Raw genomic sequence first — 24,422 nt, 5'->3', positions numbered from 1 at the left:
TAATGGGCATATACTATCTGATTATTTTTTGAAAAATTACCAATCACTTGTCTTGAAGGTCTTGTCATTTCAAAACAATTTTACTTCCTTCTGTCAGCACTTGGTTGTTACCTCTCAGGGCGTAAGGTTCCCTTTTGCGAACTGGAAAATTGTGCGTTTCCTTAAAAAATGTAATTCTTTATGTCCTAATTTATCGACCTAGTGTCTTCATAATAATTATAATGTTCGTTACTCAAATTATGTAATTTGAGGGACATCAGACCTCATTATGTGGCTAGTTCGAACTACATTATAGACGTAAGTATTAACCACATTTTCAATGTAACCCCCAAAATTTTACCCTTTTATTTTCATTTTTAAGTGGTTATACTTATTTGTAGGTTTTTCACTGATGATGATCTGATAGGTTCGAAAGCGTTCTGAAAATTCGTTCGTTTTAGATAATTTTTAAAAATATTAATAATAAAATTTTATACCATTTTACAAAAAGAAGTGTTTACTTCATTGTAAGTTTTTTTTTTTTGGAACTGTGGTATACAGCCAACCACTGGAAATTGCCCTTTTAAATGAGTTTCTTCACACCTGTACATCTCGTCTTGTTTTTATAATTGAATATTTAGAATTATAAGTGTTATACATTTATTTAAAGTGAACATTTCTTCTAGGTACTAACAGACGAAGAAAAGCGGCGGCAGTTCGACAACGGCGAAGATCCCCTTGATCCGGAATCGGGTAAAAGTCACATGCCAAACTTCCATCACTTCCAAAGTTTCCACGGTAGTCCGTTCCAATTTAAATTCCACTTCAATTGAGACGATACAACTCTCTAGTGACAATTTTTTATTTAATTTGGGCATTACGTCCGACACTTTGTAAATATTGTGTGATATGTGCAATTTAGGTCTATTTTTCGTACCAAGAAAATTACGTTTTTTGTTCGTAGACGTAAATTGTTAGGTGTATAATATTTATTTATGTTTGTTGTCCGCAAACGGGTAGTAACTGTGAGGATTGTGCTGAAATACTAGCAGGAACTGGTAGAAGCGGTCAAAAATGTGTGCCATTTAGGTTGGCAGTTGCACGATCTAAAGTCTTAAAGCTCAGTAAGTTTTAAAATCTGAAAAAATCCATCCTATAAAATTGTTTTGGTGCCATACGCTGTTTTGGGCATTCGCTACTTCCATATGTCTTCTTGTATTGATTATCATTTAGTGTACCTGAATAAATGAGTTGTTTTTTAAGTTAATTATGAATCATTATATGCCTATGATTTAATAAAAACAAATTCAAAAATACTTTTTGTTGTTTAAAAGGCCTCTAAAGTGCAGATTTATTAACATAATTAGTTACCAATCAACCACTGAAAATAAAAACACCAATGAAGGAATGAAATGACTGCTTTAAAAATTCTTTACCCTCTTCTGCTAATAACCTGATATAATATTTTTAAATGACGGAATTTTTCGATTGTTGGTAGTTCAATTGTGGTATTATATTAAGTTAATATCTTCTTTACTCTCGGTAGTTTGCTTACTGTCTTCCAAGGGACAACCTTGAAATACTTTTTGGTTTTCTTAGGAATTAAACCCACATCATTCGATATTACAGTCGAATATATTCACCTATGAGTTACCTAGACCGTAAACTATTCTAAAGATAATGTATATACAGCGTCGGAACCTGAAGAACTGAATATACATACTTTAACATTGGATTGAATGTTATTCTTTTAAATGAGATAGAGAACCTGTTTTATATCGGCAACCGCGCCACTGTATGTCAATTACGAAGGGACCCATGCAAGAACAAATAGACAAAATAACTAGCCAGCTAATTATATCGGACCCACGATTTGTATTTTGTTAATATCGGAAAAATATATTTGAGGTAAGTTGAAACTTGGATTTACTCAAACACTTAAAAAAATGTAATTTTAAACAGGAGCAAGTCTAAGAGATCTTATGTCCCCAGCTTGATGCCGCTCCGCGTGACTTAAGCGTACATCTATAAAAAACGCATTGTAACATGATGCGCAAACATAACCTTTTTTATTCACATGTAGAGGGTGTAAATATGAGCAGGAACTCGATTGAGGTAACTTATGAGCATACATATGGCGATACATGCTCGGTGTGTATGTGTACAAGTAATAAAATTACTTTGTTATTACTTTTATTACAAATCACACAAACTGATTGTTCTTCCATTATTTATTAATAAAAATGATTATTGTTTACACTAATATATGAGCCAATGATCATAATCATATTTTTATGTCAACCCACAGCTCAATACATATGATAAACTTCTAACTATCCTAAAAATGGCGCTTGCTTAAGTTTTCTTGTCTTTGAAAGTACACAGTATGCTTCACCTCAGCCGGTCGACGATATAATATCTGTTGAAATCGCGTTTCTTTTTTAAGTAAACACTTTAGGCAAACTTAAGAAAGATATACTCTTTTAGTTGGAAAAAAAAATTCGATCCATCATCCACTTTATACAACATAGTGTATGCACTGTAAGTTGCAGACATTTGGCGCAACTTAGTGACATGCAATAGAAGTCAGCTAGATATACATCTATATCCTCAATAGTGTGCTAATACCTGGTTACGACAACATTTAAAATATTGAAAATGAGTATTTTGACATGAAAGTTTAACTAATAATTAATATATTTTTTTATTTCTCAACAAAGTTTCCTTTCAGCTCGATCCGCTTGACCCGTCGATGCTTCAACTTCTTTATCCTGTCTGAAAATAACTTTTCTCGGAGCCTGTAAAGTAGTCCTCCGTGGTGGCGATACACGTCCTCATTCGTCCCAGATTTCCATCTGGTAGATGACTTTTCAAGTTTGGAAACAAAAAGAAGTCGCACACGGTCAAATCTGGAGAATACGGTGGATGGGACAGCAATTTGTAGCCTAATTTAGCTGTGGCAACGGCGGATGTGAGTCGGTGCGTTGTCATGATGGAAGAGTACTTTTTTCTTCGTCAAATGATCGTTTTTCTGGAATTCCAAGAATTTGGCATAGTAGAGCCCTGTGACCGTTTTGCCCTTTTCAAGGTAGCCGATGTAGATCACATCTTGCGAATCTCAGAAAAAGGTGCTCATCACCTTTGCGATCAATCGACTTTTTCGGAGAACGTTCTTCTGGTGAAGTCCACTATTTTGACTATTTCTTGATCTCTGTTGTATACCAGTGGATCCATCTTTCGTCGACGGTCATGAAACAACGATGAAACTCCTTCGGATTGCGCTTAAATATGGTTGTGCTTGTTGTTGACAGCTTTGTAATGTCCAAAATTTCATGCAGGATATAACCCACGCGGTCTTTTAATATACCTACTGTCTTAGCTATCTCGAGATCGTGGATTTTTATCACGTTATCCTCCATTGTAGCCGTTTTTGTAGCTGTTTTCATGGTAGACGATATAGTTGCAGATAACAGACAATTTGGACATTGTTTCAACTTGTAGCTGGGCTAGACTATATTTCACAGAATTACGGTTGTGGCAGGCTGTGACAGCAATCTCTATAGCGTCCTTACACTTAAACCCATCAGTAGATGTCTCCAGATAGTTAACGGTCATCGTTTGAGCGAGCTACGCTTTAGTCGAGACATTTTTTAAACGTAATTAGTAGTTTCAAACAGTCGAAACTGGATCTACGATTTTTAATTTAAATTCGCGAGTGAATCGAGCGAGTAGATGGATGAGTAATACGATAAGAAATGTATTCTCATGGCAATATGGTTTGTCGTAGCTAAAACTTGACGAAAAACGGCTGAAACGGAAAGGAATTTAACTAAACAACATTTAAACGTCAGTGAGTATTAAAGAAAGTTATAAAATGCGGAGGATTATAAAAAATGATACTGGAAATACTTATTTTAAGATTGTTAGCCAACTAAATATATAGTAGACCTTTGATGGTGTTTTATTTTTGAACGAAACAATTTTTAACTTTCGTAAATTTGGTCCTGATTAACATTTTTTGCTAATTCGAGCTTTTGGTTGTGCGGTCTGTCTGTCCGTTCACAGATTATTGCATGTTAAACTGCAACAGATAGAAAATACGGATGAGAGGAAATTTTTTACTTTTTATTCCGAGAAAACTAGAAAAACACATTTATTCGTAGACTATGATAGCTAAAGCAATTTTGCTCCTTTCTTAAAATTTTTTAATTATTACTATCAATGACTATCCTACTCCAAGCCACTTATAATTCACCTTTAAGATATTCTATACTTAATGACTTAAAAAATATATCTTTAAAAATAAAAAAATGCATGTCATTAGAGCTTTATAGAGTTGTTATTTAGGCGTATTCATCCGGTTTTATATTAAAACAACCAAACCGTAATTATACATTAGACTTTCCACACATCTGCACATTTTCAGCATGATCCTCATGCTTCAGAATTCGCTTACCGATTGTAAGAACACGCTCACTAATAGTGCCGTTTTTGTTTTACAAAAATTCGAACTTGCCATTAATTGTAAGAATATGGTGCACTTAAATAGCAAAGCAAAGAAAATTACTTAATATTATCTAAGGAAAATTTGATCTTTTTGTTCAATAAGTAATACTAATTAAGCTGGCAGTACTTTTCTATCCTAATCATATATTTATGTATATATTAACATAAACCGAGCAGTTTGTAGAGCTTAGTGACGACACCATCTTTGTTGTTGTTAGTTGTGCCTCTATATTACGTCAAGTAAGTATAGCAGTGATTCTTTTTGTTCGGGAGAGAGCAAGTGCAAGTTTTAGTGCGCTAGAGAGAGTGATCGAACAACCGCAAAAGGTGTCGTCACTGCTCGTTTCTGGCGTGCTCAGTCAGTCTATGTTAATATATACAACTATGATCCTAAGTTTTTTACATCCATGTTGATCCACCCTATTCTTTGAGGTTATGTATCTAAATTGGATACACATAGATCTTGTGATCTGTATCCATTTTGCTTAGTTTGCATAAATTTGCATTCAGTCAGTTTTGCTGTTTGCAACGATTCTTATGCAACAAGAAGCAATTCCCAGTTGTGTATCAAGAACCACGTTAACAGGAAACTTGCATTATTTTAATTTTTTTTTAAACTACGAATTAAAATAATAACTTTACCAAGATTGTATATTTTTTAAAATAGTATGTCTTTATCTATTTAATTTTGAATGCGAAAAAATTATGCATACATTCGAATTTTGTGACCATGTTATGACGTCAGTGCTCTCTACGGGTGGTACCACAAGTATGAAAAATTTGGAACAACAAACCAAGCTCGAGATGTCCAGTAATGTGCTCTATAAAATAGTATTATATAAAATTTTTAGGTATTAATTAACTAAGAAATACTTTATATCCTACGGTATAATGTCCAAAATTTAGTTAATTTACAATCCAGATATTCACTTTAAAACTGAAATAACGATTCTCAACATACAGAACGACGTTGAGTATAATCTAGCAAACAAAAAATCATCCAAAGTCACGCGTCGTAATTGGTCAAAAGTAGCCGGAATCACGTATCAATCATGAACTCTCGGAAATTGTGAATTCGGTCGTTGACGACACGTAAGAATATGTTTCCTTACTGGTCAATTTACATTGCAACAATAGAATATTATATTTCTGCTTGTAATAATAAAAATGATACATTAGACCTAGTTTATAAAATAAGTGTATTATTTTTATTTCAGAAGGATATTCAATTATTTAGTCTATCAATAGAAAAAGTATCAATAACCGCAGATGCTTGTTTGGTTTGTATCTGTATGTACATAATGACTCATTACAAATACAATTTTCCCCACAATTGATCCTACGTATTCAGCAGTAAACAAAAGGCAATTATTCAGATTTGAAGTTTATTTCTGAGAAAATTTAATTCTCTTGATTGTCAAAATAATCGAGTTCCATTTAATAGCGGAATTAATCAATGTCCTGACAGTCGAAATGTGTTTACACGGCAAAATAAAGACACAACAAATGAATTAACAGCTGAATCAGCAGCTAAATCGACGATTGCTGCAACGGAGCAAATTCTTGTTTACAAGCTTCAATGAAAAACTGAAAATGCCGTTAAAGGAAGAACTGGAATACAAAGTAAACGCTTAACCTGCATGGTATGGAACAGGAATGATAACAGCCCAACAAAATGAAAAAATTTGGTGCTTAAGAAATAACGAATTTTAAATATTTTTGATGCTCTGATTACAAAAATGTCTTCTTTTTTTTTCATAGTTTTTTTTTCAATCGATTGTGTAAAGTCACCTGTATACTTCTAACACTGTGTACTTATAACTCTGAGGAAACTAAATATATACTGGCGATATCCGCATCCTTTCTCTGCTAATAAAACGCTTCTTGGAAAAAGTTATAGCGAGAGGTAAACGATACGATGTATCGTGTACATGTAAGTGATCACTCTCATGACTCATTTCATTTTTTATTTTCTGGACTATAGTTATTTAAATATATTTTTTATCATTTATTAAATTCCGCTGTAGGAACATCCTCTAGCCCTTAGACATCCCCTATTAACTTTATTAGTTTGGCTTACATTTTGTTCATGTTTTTAGGTTGAAATGCTGTATTATATTTAGTAAATGAAAGCAAAATACAATATTGGACATTAATTGGTTAACTTTTAGCCAGTATGAGGCGCCACTTGTATAGAGCAATGACGTCAAAACATGGAGTATTAGATGTTAATTATATCAAAAAATTCTTTGGTAAAAAAATATTTCTAACGCATTCAAGTTGTTATATATCTTATATATTACTAAAAATTGTTTTTAAGTATACATCTCAAGGTTACTTTCAACATTTGGTTTAACCGTGACCTAATGGGCAGCTTAAATGTCAATAACAAGAAATTTGTATATGTTCTTACATATTTGTATATGTAAGAACCTTTCTTCTCAGTCAAGTCTTCCTAGAACATCAAGAACTAATTGGATCATGTACTGCTGCTCGATATCGTTGGTCATCGTGTACTATGTCTATATCACTGACGTGGATTCTTTAGCAAGGAAGTACAACAAACGCCAATTATATGTAAGTACCAAAACAACGTATTTCCTGACCGCGCCAAACGGTGAACCTATCGGAAGGACGACATACATTCAGTGGCGTATCTGCAAGGGTTATTTAATGTTATATGTTATTCAAATAGACTTGTGCTTGCTACTATTTCATTATCACTGTAATTGAGGTTTGCTGTATGCAGAATCGAATTGTCATGTCACGTTGTTAATACTTTCTCCAATAAATTAGACACTGAACAAACTGTATTGCATATGGAATTGAAACTCGCACCTATTAATGCGTGAGTCACTAGATGATGCCACTAAAATATTGAACAGTATCGGTGAAAGCATACAACCCTGTCTCACTTCTTTTAAAATATTCATTTCTTCCGATTGTTTACATCAATTCGAACATAATCTACCTGATTCTAACACAAATAAGTAATTACTCGACTGTATCTTCCGTCAGCTCCCATCTTCTTGGCAATTTTTATATACTCGCTGGTTATACTCGCCCTGGCAAAATCTTTTTCATAATCAATAAAACAAGACCTTCACAAATATATCTACTAATTGATGCAGTTTTGAATTTTAAATCAATATTTATAATTAAAATAATGTAAACAGCTATAGACGTATGACAGCAGAATTTCGGATTTGAAAATAATATACATTATAGGTACAATTAGGGGGTGTATTTTTATGCAGTGGAGTTAATGGGGTTAATCATCAAGGATGGCAATGGGGAACAAAAGCAACTGGCCAAAAATTGTTTCTAGTCAAGCTTTTCCATATAAACACTCCCACAGTATAGCAATTATTTCATTTTTAAAATAAAATATGCAGACACTACAGGTACAGTGTAATTATAACTGAACGAGTTTTTAAGTTTCATATATTTTTAGATTTTTCTTTGTTCCAACTATTATTCTTTGAGTGCATTTGTCTCTAAGTTCATTCTGTAATTATTTAGTAAAAAATTAAGTGCTTCATTTGTTGATAAATTTTAGTACAATAATAATCCAAGAATATTCGCTATCTGTGAGACTATGGCGCTATATATCCCCTCGCATTTATTCAGCATTGCTAGACAAATTAAACAAGTGATGATAAATAGATGAACAAACATTACAGTTGTTTATTTTTAATAATATGTACTGGAAAGCATTCGATTTATTCACGAGTACCTATAGGATAAAAAAATTAAAAGATACCTTGCAACAGAAAAACTTCCGTTGCAGTGTTAACTGAGTTTTAATATCTCCCCTGAGGAAAATAATATACTCATTAAAAATAAAGTGTCGGTAAATTTATTTTACAACGAATTGCTTATCTGAAAGAGTTTTTATCACAAGAGTCCAATAAAAATGACATTCTTCCATTAAAATCTTCCTGTTATCTATGGTAACCAGTACCGGAACCAGAACCATTTAATGGTCGTTGTGTAAAGTCTATCATAAAAGATGTAAAAGTACCTACGTCAAAAGTTAAATAATTCTTTTGCATTTGTTTTAGTTTCTTAAGTTTTTAAGTACCTGAATTGCACTAAATGGCTCATTGTTTTTGATGCTTGATAGAAGTTGTATAAAATGTATAAACATGGACTGAATCTTTATAGACCATAACATTATTGTTCATACATTGTACATATTTTTATTAATTATTTAAAATAAATATTTATAAGATATATTCCGATTTTATTAATTCTGTTCTTAAATAATTTAAAAATATGTGGCTGTTAGGAGACCAGCATATGTGAAATATCGTCGTAATGTTGTTGCTGTTGCGGCATAAAAATTTCTTACCTCAAAGACGCCGAAATTTTAAAAGCAAAGGATGCTCACAACCCAAAATCAAATAGATGACAATAAAACCAGGCACTATAATATAGATTCAGACCTATTCTTGGTAGCCGCAAAAATAAGAGCAAGAATTTCAAGTACAAAAAAAGCATTCAATACATTTAAAACTCTTAAAAGAGCCCCGTACACTAGAAAGGTGTCAAAATTACCTGGAAAATTGGTTAATAATTGGAAAAAATCGTTTGTGAAGATATCACTAAAAGAAAAAATTATGCATATTATTGTACTTATTCAACAAAGAAGACGGGATAAGGAGCAGACGTACAAAGAACTCAGGAAGGAGGAAAATCGCGTGCATTGAAGAAAAATGCGGACCTTAGAAAACCAGATTATGCAAGAGCTTTAATTACTTAAGGGAAAAAATGACACTAGGAAGTTCTACAACATCCTAAATAACCCAAGAAAATAATTCAAACCACGACTGACAATGTGTAGGCACAATAATTGACATATAGTTAGTACCAGTGACGCAGTACAAAGCAGATGGGATGAGCACTTCAAATAACTACTTGGTACTGAAGTGGAAATGATGCATCACTCCAAAGAACCTCTTTCAATATTGGAAGTGGGAGATGCAAGCACTCGCCTCAAAAATAACAAGTCCCAGAAGTGGACTGCATCCCTGCAGAGCTCATCAAATATGGAGGTAACAGCAGTGCACCAAATTCACAGCACAATAGTCAAAATCTGGGAAGAACAAATGGCAGAGGAATGGTGCACTGGAATCATATGTACACTGCACAAAATGGGTGATTTGTTTGAATGTTAAAATTATAGGGGTATGACTCTTCTGAACACAATATATAAAATATTCTCAAATACCCTGTACAGCTAGATTTAACCAGATTTTTGTGCTACGTCAAATCTTAGAAAAAACCAATGAATTTATATTGATACATTTCATCTCTTTGTGGACTTGTAAGTCAGTGTACGATAGCGTCCTAAGATGTAAATTATATGAAGTCATGAATGAACTTAACATTCCCCATAATAAAATAAGACTTATAAAAAAACAACTATGAGTAAAGTGATCTGCAGAGTGCAAATACAAGGCAATCTGTCACAAGCATTTGAAACATGCGGGGTTATGTGCTGGTGTGTCTTCTCTTTAAGATAGCATTAGAATTTGATGGCGGTTTCCAACTACTTGATGGCCGCACAAAATATGGGCCTTAAAATAAACGAGGAAAAACCAAATTGTTGGCGTCAATACCAAATAAGAGATAGAGCTAGAAACGCCGGACAAAATTTTAGCATAGACCATTATAATTTTGAGGTAGTTTATCTATCTGGGTTCCCTCATAATAAGCGATAATGACACAGCTGAAGAAGTACCCAAATTATTAAAATGTCTTATAAATAATTTGTTAACATGGGATTGTAACGATTTAATTCATGCTCAACAACATGGCTTTTCTAAAGGTAAGTCTACATGCAGGAATTGAATATTGTTGCTAATTCAGTTGAACATAAAATAACCACTACTACTACTATCGGTTTACAGCGTTCTCCGACGCCTTCCGACTCCTAACCGCCATTCTTCTTTATTCAGCCATAGGCCTGGAGGGATTTCTCTTTCCTCTAGTTCTTTTTCAATTCCCTCTCTCCAGCTTTTTCTCGGCCTTCCTCTTTTCCTTCTCCCACATAAAATAACCATGATCTGCTTATTGCTAAATTATAAGGCTATGGATTTAGGGGTAAAATACTTGAGTGGATGAGTAGTTATATATTAGTATGCAAATTGTTTATCTCAGTTAGTATCTGTGACCTCCCATATTATTAAATATATTTGTTAATGATATATTATCAGTCATTAAAAGTAGTAACTTTTTAATGTTTGCTGACGACCTTAAAATATTTCGAATAGTTAATAACCTAATTGATGCCTTTTTGTTACAAAATGACCTTAAAAGCTGAGTTAGTTGAGGTAACGTAAATATGCTATACTTAAATATAAACAAATGTTTTAAAATTATTTTTGGTAGATCAAGGGAGTTGGTAAATTATTGTTATTGTATAATGTACCTTTAGAGGCACATAATAATATCACAGATTTGGGTATAAAGTTTTGATTCTAAATTAACTTTTAAATTAATGAAATCATATTAATGAAACTTCAACTAGAGCTTTAAATATGTTGTGATTTATTCTTAGAAATTGTAATCAGTTTTCAGTATACACCTTAAAAATGTTATACTTTAGTTCGATAGGTTTTGGAGTATGGTTATACCATTTGGTCTCCTTCATATAATAGTGACATCTATAGTATCAAAAGTTCAAAATACATTTTTGAGGGTATGTGCTTATAAGATTGGTTCTATCAGACAATATACATGATATATGTTAAATACTTATCTCTTGTCACTACATCATAGGTTTGAAGCAGGTTTATTATGTTTCCTTCATAATATTATGAAGATCCAGAATTACTAAGTTTTTATGTTAATACTCATAATAGAAGAGAAGAACTCATAATACTGAAATTTTCAACATTCCATTTCATACTACAAACTACTGTCAAAGTGAACTCATTACAAGAATTCTAAGAACTGCAAATGAGCACAGCAATAGTTTCGAGTTATTTGGAATACCTACAACATTTAAGAAATCAGTTAAGGTTTAAAGTATGATTACCTTTGTTTCTTTTTTTAACGAAACTTATGCTTCATACAGGTTGACGTTATATTTTTGTAAAAATGGTATATCCGTAAATAAATAAATAAAACAAAGGATACTGATAGTGAACAAATGTTATTTTGGACTAAATAACCAGCTAAAAAAAGAAATTTAAGCCAAAAAATCAAACTAACAATATATAGAACACTCATCCTACCAGTGCTGACATATGGGTCAGAAACATGGACCATCTCTAAAACAGACACAAATTGACTACTCATCTTGAAAGGAAGATATTACTCAGAATAATGGACGCAAATTATACAAGAAGTATAAAGCAACAGTTAATGGTAGAGAATTAATATCTTTCATAAAAATAATGGGCTGGACATGTGATGCACAGCAATCTAGCAACAGTTAGAGATGAATCAAAACGACTGGCGAAGATCAAGGCTCAACTGGGGCTGTAGCACCAATGATGATGGATGCTCAGACCACTGGTAGATCTACATGTAACAACTTATAGAAAAATATCTATCTACAACTTGTCTTCATCAGAAATGGATAACTTTAACTAGCTAACTAACTAAAAGACTTAGTATTACCCATGGACGTATGAATAAAGATGGACTGGGCATGCCCTGTACTCTGTTCACCTAAATTTGAAGTCAAAAAGTTTATAGGCGCGGGGAAAGAGACGAGGTGATAGACTGTGACATTTCCCTTTCAGTCAGCGGCGTACCTTCCAATAATTGAAAGGTATTTGAAACACTTTTTTCATTTGTATAAATAATGACTATTGGTTTGATTGCTTTTATTTTTAGTATCGTAAACATATAAAATATTTCGAATAAGTGAGAAACAACGAACGATGAATAGTTTTAATTTTCAGCGTATAGAAATATATTTATAAAAATTGATTTACACAAAAGAATAGAGATGGAGTAAATAAAATCGCGAAGTACTTTATATAATATTTTATTTAAACTAAAATAATACACAAGCAGAAAAAATTTAAAAAATTCTTCCCCAAACATTAACCTGTTCAAGGTATTGAGTATGTCCTTCTCTTATCCAGTGAGTGATACGTTAAAAAAACATAGTGAATTATGGTGTATAACTCCAGCTTAATTTTTAATTGGCAACATTAGTATGTCACGCTAGACATAGCAGTAGACAGAAGAACTCGTTTGTAGAACTAAAACATTGAATTAATAAAAAAAAAGAAAAAAGATATGCTATCATAATTATGGAATATACGGGGTGGTCCTTAAGTAATTGTACAAACAGAAACCGTAGATTTTCCACTTTAAAATATTACGATTTAAGCCAACTTGCTTTAATAAAATGTTGATATTAAGAAAGATACAGAGTGTTAAAGTGGAAATTTAAAATTTTATTTTTTGCTATATCTTTTATATTTGTAAATGTTTTTGGACAAAAATTTAGAGTTGAATGCTTTTAAGTAGGATAAATTAAAATTTTATACTTACTTTACTGTAACTAATAGAGGGCGCCACATATGCCACATGTGTGGCATAAATTTGCGCTTAAATTTTTGCTGTTTAAGTTAGCTCTATTTATCTTAAAAAATATCAAAGATACATTATTTTTACAAAGAAAAGGTATACTTGTTAGTAACCTGAAAATTCAACCGTTTTCGAGATAAATGCATTTTATAAGTCAGCTGCACAATAATTCTTAGTTTGATATTTATGCGGTAAAGCACTGAATACCTGTAGATAAGCATAATTCATAGTTTATTCTTATTAAAACAACTCAAAGATAATGTAACATCACAAAATGCTTTGTTATGGGTGGTAAATGTCTTATTGGAGAAAATATATTTCATCTTCTTCTTTAGGTGCCGTATTCAGACGTTGGCCGTCATCACGTTTACAATTTCCCTTTGCTATCGCTTAATAATATATTCATCCATTATACATTATAGCCACCACGTAGCCCCGAATTTAATCCGCTTGATTTTGGTGTATGGGGCGCATTAAAACAACATGTCTATAAGAATGCCATAAACATTCGCAACCAACTATGGGAAGAAATAAATACTGCAGCAGTTTCTTTAAAACCAATGATGCTATTTAATATGAGACAATCTTTTATGGAATATATTGACAAATGAATTAAAGAAAATGGATGACATATCGAGCACTTACTTTGGCAAAAAGTTATGTTATTTAGTTTAACTATTTCTTAATTTGGTTTGTAAACAAAATGTTTTGATTATGACTCTAATTTAACATAAAACGTAAAATGTTTGATGTAAAATCCTATTATTCTGTTATTTTGTCAAATCCTATTATTAATTATCCTGCTGATATATTTATTTTATTTAATATTTCGTTAACTATTAACTTTAGTTAAAAGTATTTTATACCAAAATTCAGCAGTATTAATGTTTTTGTCTATTTTTTTTTTCGATGCCTGGATTAATTGCCTTAGATCAGAATTATGCAGCTGATTTTTAAAATGTGATTATCTCAGAAACTTTTGAGTTTTAAAGTTATTAACAAGTATACCTTTTTTTTGTTAAAATAATGTATCTTTAATATTTTGTATCCCAAATACAGGTAACTTAAAGAGCAAAAAAGTTAAGTGCAAATTTATACCACATATGTGGCATAAGTGGCGCCCTCTATCAGTTACATTAAAGTGTGCATCAAATTATAATTTCTCATATTTAAAAGTACCCAGTTGTAAATTTTTATACATAAATGTTCACAAACATGAAAGTTATAGCGAAAAATAAAATTTTAATTTTGCACTTTAACATCCTGTATCTTTCTTAATATCAACATTTTATAAAAGCAACTTGGCTTAAATCGTAATATTTTAAAGTGTAGAGTAAAGTGGTTTAAAGTAAAGTGTTTCTTTCTGTACAATTACTTAAGGACCACCCTGTATATGAGTATTTATTATACTCTGTATAGTAAATTATATAGAAATTCGTTTACTTACCTTGGTTCTGGTGATTTATGATAAATATTTATTGGAACAGTTCCTTTCCTCAAATTAACCCGTCCACTTGGTTGTGTAATTAGATCATGCTTTCTAAAGTGTTCTGAGCAGACCAAGGCAGTTTTGGTTATTTGTTCTTTATCTAAGCCGAACATAGACAACCACATATCCAGCATCTGTTGATTCTTTACTGGGGACCTGCATATAATATTTCATTGAAATTATTATATTTATAACAATTATAGTGTAGATTAAAAAAAATAAATAAATGTATTTATAATACTATAAAATTTACTTTATTTAACAAAATTAAACTCCAATTCATGTCAAGAATTAAGTAATATCACATCCCTGTACTACGCCCATGGACGTAATTCCAATGTTTATAATACTTGATAATACTTACAAATGAAATGACAGTTCTGGATGTAAATATTCAGTTTTCCTGCATACAAAACAGTTACGCACCATTATTACACTTAACTATTAACTATTCTTCAATTAAAATTTAAAATATATTAACAAATTCACTAAAATGTCACAAAAAGGAAATTATCAACTCAAAGGTAAACAATACAGCGCCATGTTCACTTTCCTCAAATCGCTACGATTGGTTTATATTACCAATGATGCCAAGTTTTACAAAAATTTAAGATTATCAGAATATATTTTCTATTAATAAATTAAATAATTAATGTTTTTCTTTTAATTCCTTGGTTGCGAAATGAGTATATCTAAAAATAGTTTATACTAACTAGATAATACATTTTTATTTATAAATTAAAAATAAATTATACTAAAAATCGAAAATTATTTCGAAGATTGACTTGAAAAAAAAAAATTTGACAACGTCAAATTAGGGATTTGTGCCTATGACTGTGACGATCTCATGACTTCAAGTAAAGATGTAAACAGCCCGGTCCTTCTTTATTTATACGTCCATGGTATTACCTAAGAAAGAATAATCTGCATGTTAAATGCAACAAGATCACCATGTACATTTCACCAAGTGTTGCTACAAATTAACAATATGATACTCTCTATCAAACAATGTTCAAACTATTTTCAATCTACCATATTAAAGCAATTTATGATATTAAACAATGTATGATAGATGAAACTATCATCTACTATATTTAATGTGGATAAACCACAATTTTAATTGAAAATAGGATATACATATTGTAATTAAAATTGTGGCATATTTCCATTAGACAGTATAAAATGGAAATAAAACATTTGATATGTTGGAAAACGTATTTATTTCTTATTTATAAAAACAACTATATCTTAGATGGGTACAGCATCTGAAAAAAAAAAAAACAAATATATTAGTATCTTTCTAAAAACTAGTATAATAAAATGGATATTTAAAATAATTTATCAGTAAAATTTGTCAACATGAATTATATTCAGGTTTCAAATGTCATAAGCATCATGTGTATGTATTTTTTCTAACTACTGTATATATTCAGAATATTTCACAACAACCATAAAACAACAAACAACATGAGTTGTTATTTTACCATGTACCCATATTACATGACAATAAGACAAAACAATAACAAAAGAGTGTAATAGTTACATCTTCTCATATTCAATGTTACCATTTTTATTGGTAAGTCAAAATACTTAAATAACAAAAGTACACAACATCGACAAACTGTGAAAAATAATCCTTAAATGATTGTTTAGCATTAGCTTATATCCTGTCCATAAAATTTCTAAAATTAGAGATATTGGGACGTTTTTCACATTTGGTCCCAGTGAAGATAGTCTCAGCTGTGAATTAAGTTTCACAGAACGAAATATTGCATTGGCAGGGTTATCATGTCCTTATAATGTATATGTTATGTGCTTCAGATACAATGAGATAAATTTTTTAAAATTTACATATTTATTATATTATTTTAAGAATTCTGCAATTTTATACTTTATTAAAACATTAATGAATTAATATTTGTTTCATTTGATATTAATTGCAATTATTAGAATTTTTGGGCAATTCGCATTTTAGTGCACTCTAACCTAACCAAGCTCTTATATGACAGTTAACATACTCTTAAATGGTGTCAGAGTTGCCAAGTCTCCAGTTTTTTCATACTCTCACATAATATTATAGAAATGCATATAAAAATTAATAAATTTTAGTTAATTAAAGATAATCAAATGCATATACAATAAAATTTATTAAAATGATATAAAAAATTAATAGTATTAATTAAATTACCGTATATAATAGAAATGCATTGAAATTATATAAAAATTCATAGATTTTAGTTAAATTAAAGATAATCAATAAATTCATAGATTTTACTGCTAATTATGCTAATTTACAATATTTAACTGCATTTAAACAGAAAATATTTGTTTTATACTTATTTAAAACTTGTAACTTATAACACAAATTATAATTTCGTAAAAGTAACTTATATTTTAAACCTTTGTATACATTTTACCAAAAAAATATGGCAAGTTTTATACTTATTTAAAATTTGTAGCTTCTCATAACACAAATTATTATTTCGTAAAAATAACTTTATATTTGTAACATTCATATACATATTATACTAAAATAAATACGGCAATACTGTGACGCGGTGCCTTGAGGAAATATATTTGGTTAGGTTAGAGTGCACTAAAATGCGAATTGCCCGAATTTTTTTTTAGAAATTGTCCTTGATAAATTAGCGGATAGATTTGGCAATAGTCAGAACACTCAAACCACCAGTTGCCAGATTGCAACAGATGTCTTTTTAACTTTATTATTTATACTGACATTTTACCATTTACTTTGAAAAACTGTTTTAAAACTATCTAAAAATGGAATTAATTTTGTAAATCCTATTCAAAACATTATGAAAATGCATGAACTCTTCCAGTAAGTCATAAACTCCATTAACATGTCTGTTAAATTGTTTGTTTTCTGAATTTTTTTGACCTTTCCCAATTTATTATTTTCTTTTTTATCTTTTAAGTTCAGGCTTTTCTAGATATCAAATTAGCCAATATTTACATTCATGTTCCACTTTTATACCATTTTTCTTTCTAAACTTTTATTTCTTCGTTATTCAGTACACTAAAGGTGTAGATAGATCAGTTCAAAAAATCCTAGCATTTTGTATTGCAGTTTTGCACTAATTTGGTATTTCAATAATGTTTGAATATTGTTTAAAAGTTCAACATTAAAAACACTAAATATAACTTTATAAGCTCTAAAGACCCTAGCAATCAGTATAATTACCATTTATGAGTTTATTAAGCATTCTGCAAGAATAAACAATTTTCCTAGAGGAATACTTGTTTGGAGAAAATTTATTTCGAAAACAAATTGCCCAATGTATGAGATTTGTTTACAAGGATTTTACTTTAAATAAGACTACAACTTCGGGAGATTTTCGAGGGATTATTTGACTTTGGTGATACACTATTGGTTAAATAAAATTGTCGTAAAATCAAGGAATAACTTTTCTGGGTGACTCTTTTCTGTAATGTTAAATACATTTATACTTACAATACGAATACGATGTCCCATAGCCTTTGCTGGTAAATTCCTATTGAATTTGGCTCTTACTGCACCTCTCGTGCCATGTGGTCTGGTGACTTTTCCCCAAATAGCTCTAACTTTGGATTTAACAGATTTGGGCCTACCGGGAACACATGTCTTGTTTTTAGCTTTGTATACATAGACGCATTTTTTTCCTACGTAAAACCAACTCTCATCTTTTGATCTGGTTCCTTCTACAGATAATAAGGCAGTATTTTCGTGTTGATTACGAAGACCTCTTTTGTAACCTGTGAAGATGGCTTTAGCATATAAACGTCCATGTCTTTTGAAAGGACGTCTTTTAACGGAGGGTTTGTCACTTGGAGTTGCACCCTCCTTTGGTGCTTTTTTCTCAGCCTTCGGTTTCTTTACCGCTGCGTCTGCCATTCCTACAACAAAACATACCTGTCAGTTTTTCGTAATCGAACCTCATCTGCTTATTTTCACAATATTTTAAATTTATCATGATTATGTTATGTACTTTAACATTTATACAAACTATATGTTGATATATTTTTATTATTTATCACAGAAAAATGATGGATTTTACAAATATAGTATCACAACACTCACCGAAGATCTCGTTTAGAATTAAAAAGAAGTTATTTCATTTTTGCCCTACAGATGGTAGTATTTGTCGCCGTCATTTGTCTTTTATAGTACTTGGCTGAACAGTTATTCATCCCGGTTTTTAAATATTAAAGAAATTATGTTGACTTTTATTTAATAAATATTTATTTAATACGTAACGAAATTGTAAATTTACTAAAAAAAATCTAAATTATCACAAATATTCTACCCAAACATACACATATTAATAAAAATAACCTATATTGAAAAATCAATCAAAAAAGTTCTTATTAAAAAAAAACTTTATATCAAGAAATAAACAAATCGTAACAAAAAGGGGACAACAGTTTATAAAAGAATAAAAGAAACATAAAAAAAGAGCGTCTTTTTTTATTGTCAAGACAGGTTATTATCAATATCAATACCATAACCAAAAAATATATGTAACAAGTAACAACAATTGAAATTTAAATCGTACATTTTTAAAACTTGTCTAGCCTTTACATACTAAAAATATAGAGTATATTTAAGTACGTGACTGCCATCCAATGTTTGCTAGAAATAAATTTTTCCCTAAATTTTCAAAAAGATTATTTTGTTCAAAAGTAAAATAAATTGAATTTATCTCTTCTCTATAATCATTACGTTACTTTTAGAGTATTAAAACAGAAGCCAAGTACCAAAAACGCATATTTTCTGGAATTCAACCTACAGGAGCTATACATTTAGGCAATTACTTAGGAGCTATTGCACAATGGGTAAAATTACAAGACCAAGGAGAAAATGTAATAATTGCAATAGCAGATCTCCATTCGATGACATTACCTCACGTAAGGATTTAAGTATATACATATGAAATACTCAGATTGCTTTTTATGAATTTTCAGGAACCCAAGATATTGTCAAGGAATATTCAAGAAATAGCAGCTACACTTCTTGGTTGTGGCATAGACCCAAATAGGACAATTTTATTTCAGCAATCAAAGGTGGCTGTACACAGCCAATTGTCTTGGTGCCTTGGATGTATTTGCACAATGCCTAGGTAAAGATAAGTACCAATTAATTTGAAAATCAATATTGTGTTAAATAAAGATACTTGAGTAAACGAACATGGGTTTTCAATTAAATTCATCTATATATTACTTTTAAGTTACATTCATTTGCCAGTATTATCCAGTTCTATTGAAATATTTAAGATTTTATGTTTAGATCAAGGCACCAGCAAATCACTGTAGATAGAATTACTGATATTTTAATATATGTTGTAAATGTTTCATTTGAATCTTTTTAGATTAGCACATCTTCCCCAATATAAAGAAAAATCGCAAGATTTGAAAGACATACCCCTAGGTCTGTTTGTATACCCAGTTTTACAGGCAGCAGATATTTTGGCATACAAGTAAGTTAAAGCAGTATCCTAATATCAAACATCTATAAATCTTCTATTTTGTTTAAGAGCTACACATGTACCAGTGGGAGAAGATCAAATACAACAGATTCAACTTAGTCAAGATCTAGCTAGAATGTTCAATAAAAAATTTGGTGAAACTTTCCCAATTCCCCGTGCATTAACGACAGGTATTTTTTAAATTAAGTTTATTTCCTATTTAACTGTAGATATCTACATTCAGTAGCATAATTTTCCACTCTTTTGTTTTATTTTATTTATAAAAGACATTTGTTTGTGTTTAGCATATTTCGAGAATGATAATAGTGAATGGATGTGTAGGCAATACTGCAATTTTCCATGTATTGATTGAAATAAAGACTTTAGGCACATAATAATAATAGTATATAGTAAAAAACAGATGTATGATACCATGAAGAATCCTCAGTCTTAAATAATCAATTAGTTGGTTTAATTATTCATTTATTTTAATTCTTTGGTTCTTTCAATTCGTCTCATTGATTTTAATGTTTTGTATCCTATTCTTTTGATCCCACACTCTACATATTCATTGTTTACTAGGCCTTAACTTCACTTAAATTATTATAGGAACTAAAATATACAAAGAATAATTGGTAACAAAGTAGTGAAACAGCAAAAAAATACATCTGAAACAACAGAAATTACAAACAGTTTTAACTTTAAAGTACTAACTCATCTTCTTCAAAACAACTTACTTTTGTTGATGATGAACCCAGTAAAGTAGCCCTAAATTGTTTGTTGTTTTGCTATGGGAACTGAATGAGATACATGGTGTTATGGTTATTATATGTGGTATTCCTTTATTGTAATTACAGCAAAATCTGTTGAAATTTTTTCAAATCTAAAGTCATTCAGATATTTTGCATCAAATGCAACAAAAAGCCTATTTATCAAAAAGATCCATAAATCATTGCTTTACTATCCAACCATCATCAGCCCTTAGTTTTTCACTGCTGGACATACCCTATTCAACCATGTATACCAAAAATTATTTCTAATTTCAATTACATATAATTTATAATCAATTGCATTTAGTGCTTAAAACCTTGCTAAAATTTAACCATGGTCTCTTCCCAGGGTATCCAGGATATCATAAGATTGAAATCTAAAAGAAACACTTTTGTTCATGTAATAATAAATCTATTATAGCTTTAAATAATGTATATTTTTGTCCCATAGGGATCATGCCCAGAACTTATATTCATCTAAATATTAGTGTACCAGTTAACATCAGCAATCTGGTATCTTATTCAGACAAATCTCTATTCAATATTTAAATTTTTATTATTCCATTGTAAAATAAACATTTGAACATATTTATAAAAAAGTTCTATTGCAAAAAGATTCCTGTTTAATGCCATCTAAATAGCCATTACACACAATAACATAAATATTTGATATTTAGGCCAAATTTTGCATATTCCTGGTGGGAGTAGAATATAAATAATCATTATTTAAATTTATTTATTACTTATTTTATTTACAATATCTATCTGCTTTCATTGTTGATGCCATCTAAATAGCCATTACACACAATAACATAAATATTTGATATTTAGGCCAAATTTTGCATATTCCTGGTGGGAGTAGTATATAAATAATCATTATTTAAATTTATTTATTACTTATTTTATTTACAATATCTATCTGCTTTCATTTTACTTCTTCTATCCAACAATGATTCATGTAGAGTACCATCCCGTTGGGCCTTCTTTAAATCTTTGCTGCCTTCATTACAAATTCTCATCTTCTTATCTTGAAATTTCTGGAACTTTTTCACATAGTTAATCTCGATTTGCTTTACATTTCCCTGATCCTCGTTTGCAACTTCAGACACACTAGTTTCTTCCTTAACTGTTTGAGATCTGAGAGTAATGTATTGGCCTGGTCCAGCTTTCTTTGCATCAGCAATAATTGTATCATCCTCAGGGCTTACGCTGAGAAAACAGTCATTATAACCTATTAAAGCTGTTTTACCATCTTGGAATACAGGTTCCCATTGCTCCATGGCCCCTATGGCGTCAGATCTTCCAGTGACTACTCCATTTTTTTCTACTCGTAAATATTTATTGTACCCCGATTTGAAAGCTATTTTTCTTTCATTTATTGGTATGGCTGTTAAGATTTCTTCAGGAGAAGGTCCTTGCCCGTCTCTGTGAGGGGCTCCTAGAGTAAAAAGTCCGTTATCTAGAGCTCTTACGTATGTATGGGCACCGAATTGGATAGCTATAGGACCAACCATCTCCTCCTTTTTCTTTATGGACCACCAGTTTCCATGTTTTGCACTATCAACATCCACTTTTGGCGTTTCTTCTTCTTGTTGTTTAGGTTTGTGTTTGCGTTTCTTCGATTTTTGTTTTTCTCCTTTTAATACTAGTTTTCCAATGCGAACTGTATCGTACTCAGACATTTTTTTAAAATATACAAATGTAAATATTTTGTAGTATGAGTTGATGACATTATGTCACTTGTCAATTCTTCTTTTTAAGTTATACTTGATTTACGATTTACTGGTTCTACTGTATTATAAGTAGTTCAAAATATAAATCCCACTGGATTTGTTAAAAAATTATTGTTATATTATATTTTATGTATTGTTATTACTGTATAAAAGTTATAATCAAAATCTTACTAATTTATAATAGTAAAAATTTAGTTTAAATATTTGTTTGCTTTAATGTTTCGTTTTTCGTTATTAACAATTTATTAAAATTTCAGGTTCTGAATATGCAAGATTGAGAAGTTTAAGAGATCCATCCAAAAAAATGTCGAAATCTGATCCAGATCTTAAAAGTAGAATTTGTTTAACGGACAGGCCTGATGATATTGTACGGAATATTAAAAAAGCAGTAACTGATTTCACTTCAGAGGTAGGTACACTTATTATTTTTTTAATAATTACTTAGACTTTCATCAAAGAATATAGACGCATATATCTGAATGAACAATGATAAACCGTTGCGAATTATGAACACATGTTGGATACTTTTGATATATACCTTGTATATTTTTAAGTCAATATACATGGTATTAAAAAATAGAATATTTAAATAGATCACAGATTTTCGAAAAAAATATATATTTTTTTCTGATTATTATTTTTAGGTCACTTACGATCCCGAAGGAAGACCGGGTGTAGCAAATCTTATAAATATACATTCTTTTGTTACAAATAAATCGGTGGAAGATATATGCAAAGACGCCAAAAATATCAATACTGGAGAGTAAGTTATAAAATTTGTAATATTAACTGAAACATTACTGTTAAAGCCAGATTTCATAAATTATCTTTTGATTTGCTTAATGTCGATCCTCTATTCTTTTCTGCTAATGTATGTGATATTTACTTTTACTCGAAATACAATTCGTCAAAATAAACGTATTTTAAAGTAAAATTGTGACTTATTTCCAATAAAAATAGTAAATTAATAATTACAAGTTCATCATTTATGAAAAGTGAAAGGTAATTCAATGTTATAATCAAAGATTACTGATTTGCATCAAATGTATGCAACTTACATTACATTAACCAATTTCATGCTGACATAGAGTTGAGATTTTTCCCTACCTGAAGAATTATTTTTTTCTCAAGCATGCCTATGGAAATTGTCTCTTTAATAATAATATTTGTTGTAGGTATAAACTTGTTGTAGCGGATGCGGTAGTCAATTTCGTGACGCCAATTCAAGATAGGATATCAGGTTATTTGTCTGAACCTCGGTTACTCTTGGAAATCCTGGAACAGGGACGCGAGAAGGCGGATGTTATAGCATCGAAAAATTGGGACGAAGTGCAGTATAAATTAGGGCTCAACTTTAAAGTGAAAGCTGACCAAAAAGTAAAAGTATGTGAATAATTGTAAATAAATATTTTAAATAACTTGTTTGTAAATATTTTTTATTAAAGATATAAACAAAATTTTTGATTTTAATTACCACTCCAAAACGTAATGCAAAATAACAATATACATTAATTAAACCCTCGTCGCGTCTGTCCTCCGGAGTTTCTCCCCAGCTGATTGTGACGTAACCGCACTGCATGGTTGCCAATACATCACACTCCTCCCTCCTGGATGAATCTACTCATCATAGTCCTCCAAATACCTTGGAGGTTTTCGTATTCGAGCAGGTGGCTTTTTAACTTCAACGGCCTGCTCTACAATTTCTGGTTCTGGGTCCACAAATTCGTTTGGATGCAGAATCACCGGTTGCGGAGTTACGAGTAATTTTGTTTCCATCGAGGTTGACGGTGTAACTTCGTCTGTTGTTACTTGGTCACACACACGGGTTCTGATTTGGTAAGAATGACGACATACAATTTTATCATCAGGGGTGTGAACTTTGTAGCTTAACGGTTCAGTCTCTGTATAACGATCTCTTCTTATAACG

General features: G+C 30.7%; 5 protein-coding genes across 5 annotated transcripts in view; 2 read left to right on the top strand and 3 right to left on the bottom strand.

The window, feature by feature from the left end:
- P58IPK (dnaJ homolog subfamily C member P58IPK) overlaps positions 1-8,708 on the top strand; it is a 34,305-nt gene extending 25,597 nt beyond the window's left edge. Inside the window, exon 5 of the mRNA XM_072539898.1 lies at positions 666-8,708. Coding sequence (XP_072395999.1) covers positions 666-812 — 147 coding nt within the window. The 3' untranslated portion in view covers positions 813-8,708. The remainder of the gene's footprint in view (positions 1-665) is intronic.
- A 3,494-nt stretch (positions 8,709-12,202) lies between these two features.
- LOC140448335 (uncharacterized) lies at positions 12,203-15,394 on the bottom strand. Its single transcript, XM_072541419.1, has 3 exons — positions 14,895-15,394; positions 14,489-14,686; positions 12,203-12,710 (listed from the first exon to the last, which is right to left on the bottom strand). The coding sequence occupies exons 1-3, from the start codon at positions 14,957-14,959 to the stop codon at positions 12,668-12,670; spliced, it is 306 nt and encodes a 101-aa protein (XP_072397520.1). The 5' UTR covers positions 14,960-15,394; the 3' UTR covers positions 12,203-12,667.
- A 332-nt stretch (positions 15,395-15,726) lies between these two features.
- RpL35A (ribosomal protein L35A) lies at positions 15,727-18,723 on the bottom strand. The gene is made up of 3 exons (XM_072539897.1): positions 18,609-18,723; positions 18,003-18,424; positions 15,727-15,795 (listed from the first exon to the last, which is right to left on the bottom strand). Exons 2-3 carry the CDS (start codon positions 18,420-18,422, stop codon positions 15,772-15,774), a joined length of 444 nt encoding a protein of 147 aa, XP_072395998.1. The 5' UTR covers positions 18,423-18,424; positions 18,609-18,723; the 3' UTR covers positions 15,727-15,771.
- A 220-nt stretch (positions 18,724-18,943) lies between these two features.
- On the top strand, positions 18,944-23,946 carry TrpRS-m (Tryptophanyl-tRNA synthetase, mitochondrial). The gene is made up of 8 exons (XM_072539896.1): positions 18,944-19,210; positions 19,262-19,435; positions 19,493-19,647; positions 19,897-20,004; positions 20,062-20,183; positions 22,753-22,904; positions 23,140-23,258; positions 23,671-23,946. Exons 1-8 carry the CDS (start codon positions 19,154-19,156, stop codon positions 23,888-23,890), a joined length of 1,107 nt encoding a protein of 368 aa, XP_072395997.1. The 5' UTR covers positions 18,944-19,153; the 3' UTR covers positions 23,891-23,946.
- On the bottom strand, positions 21,468-22,497 carry FRG1 (FSHD region gene 1). The gene has a single exon (XM_072541418.1). The coding sequence runs from the start codon at positions 22,442-22,444 to the stop codon at positions 21,665-21,667; it is 780 nt and encodes a 259-aa protein (XP_072397519.1). The 5' UTR covers positions 22,445-22,497; the 3' UTR covers positions 21,468-21,664.
- Positions 23,947-24,422: the final 476 nt, after the last annotated feature.

Source organism: Diabrotica undecimpunctata, chromosome 8 (genome assembly GCF_040954645.1).
Source record: "Diabrotica undecimpunctata isolate CICGRU chromosome 8, icDiaUnde3, whole genome shotgun sequence".
NCBI classification, from domain to species: Eukaryota; Metazoa; Arthropoda; class Insecta; order Coleoptera; family Chrysomelidae; genus Diabrotica; species Diabrotica undecimpunctata.
The sequence above is the reverse complement of the archived record's forward strand: the minus strand, read 5'-3'. Positions and strand labels throughout refer to the sequence as shown.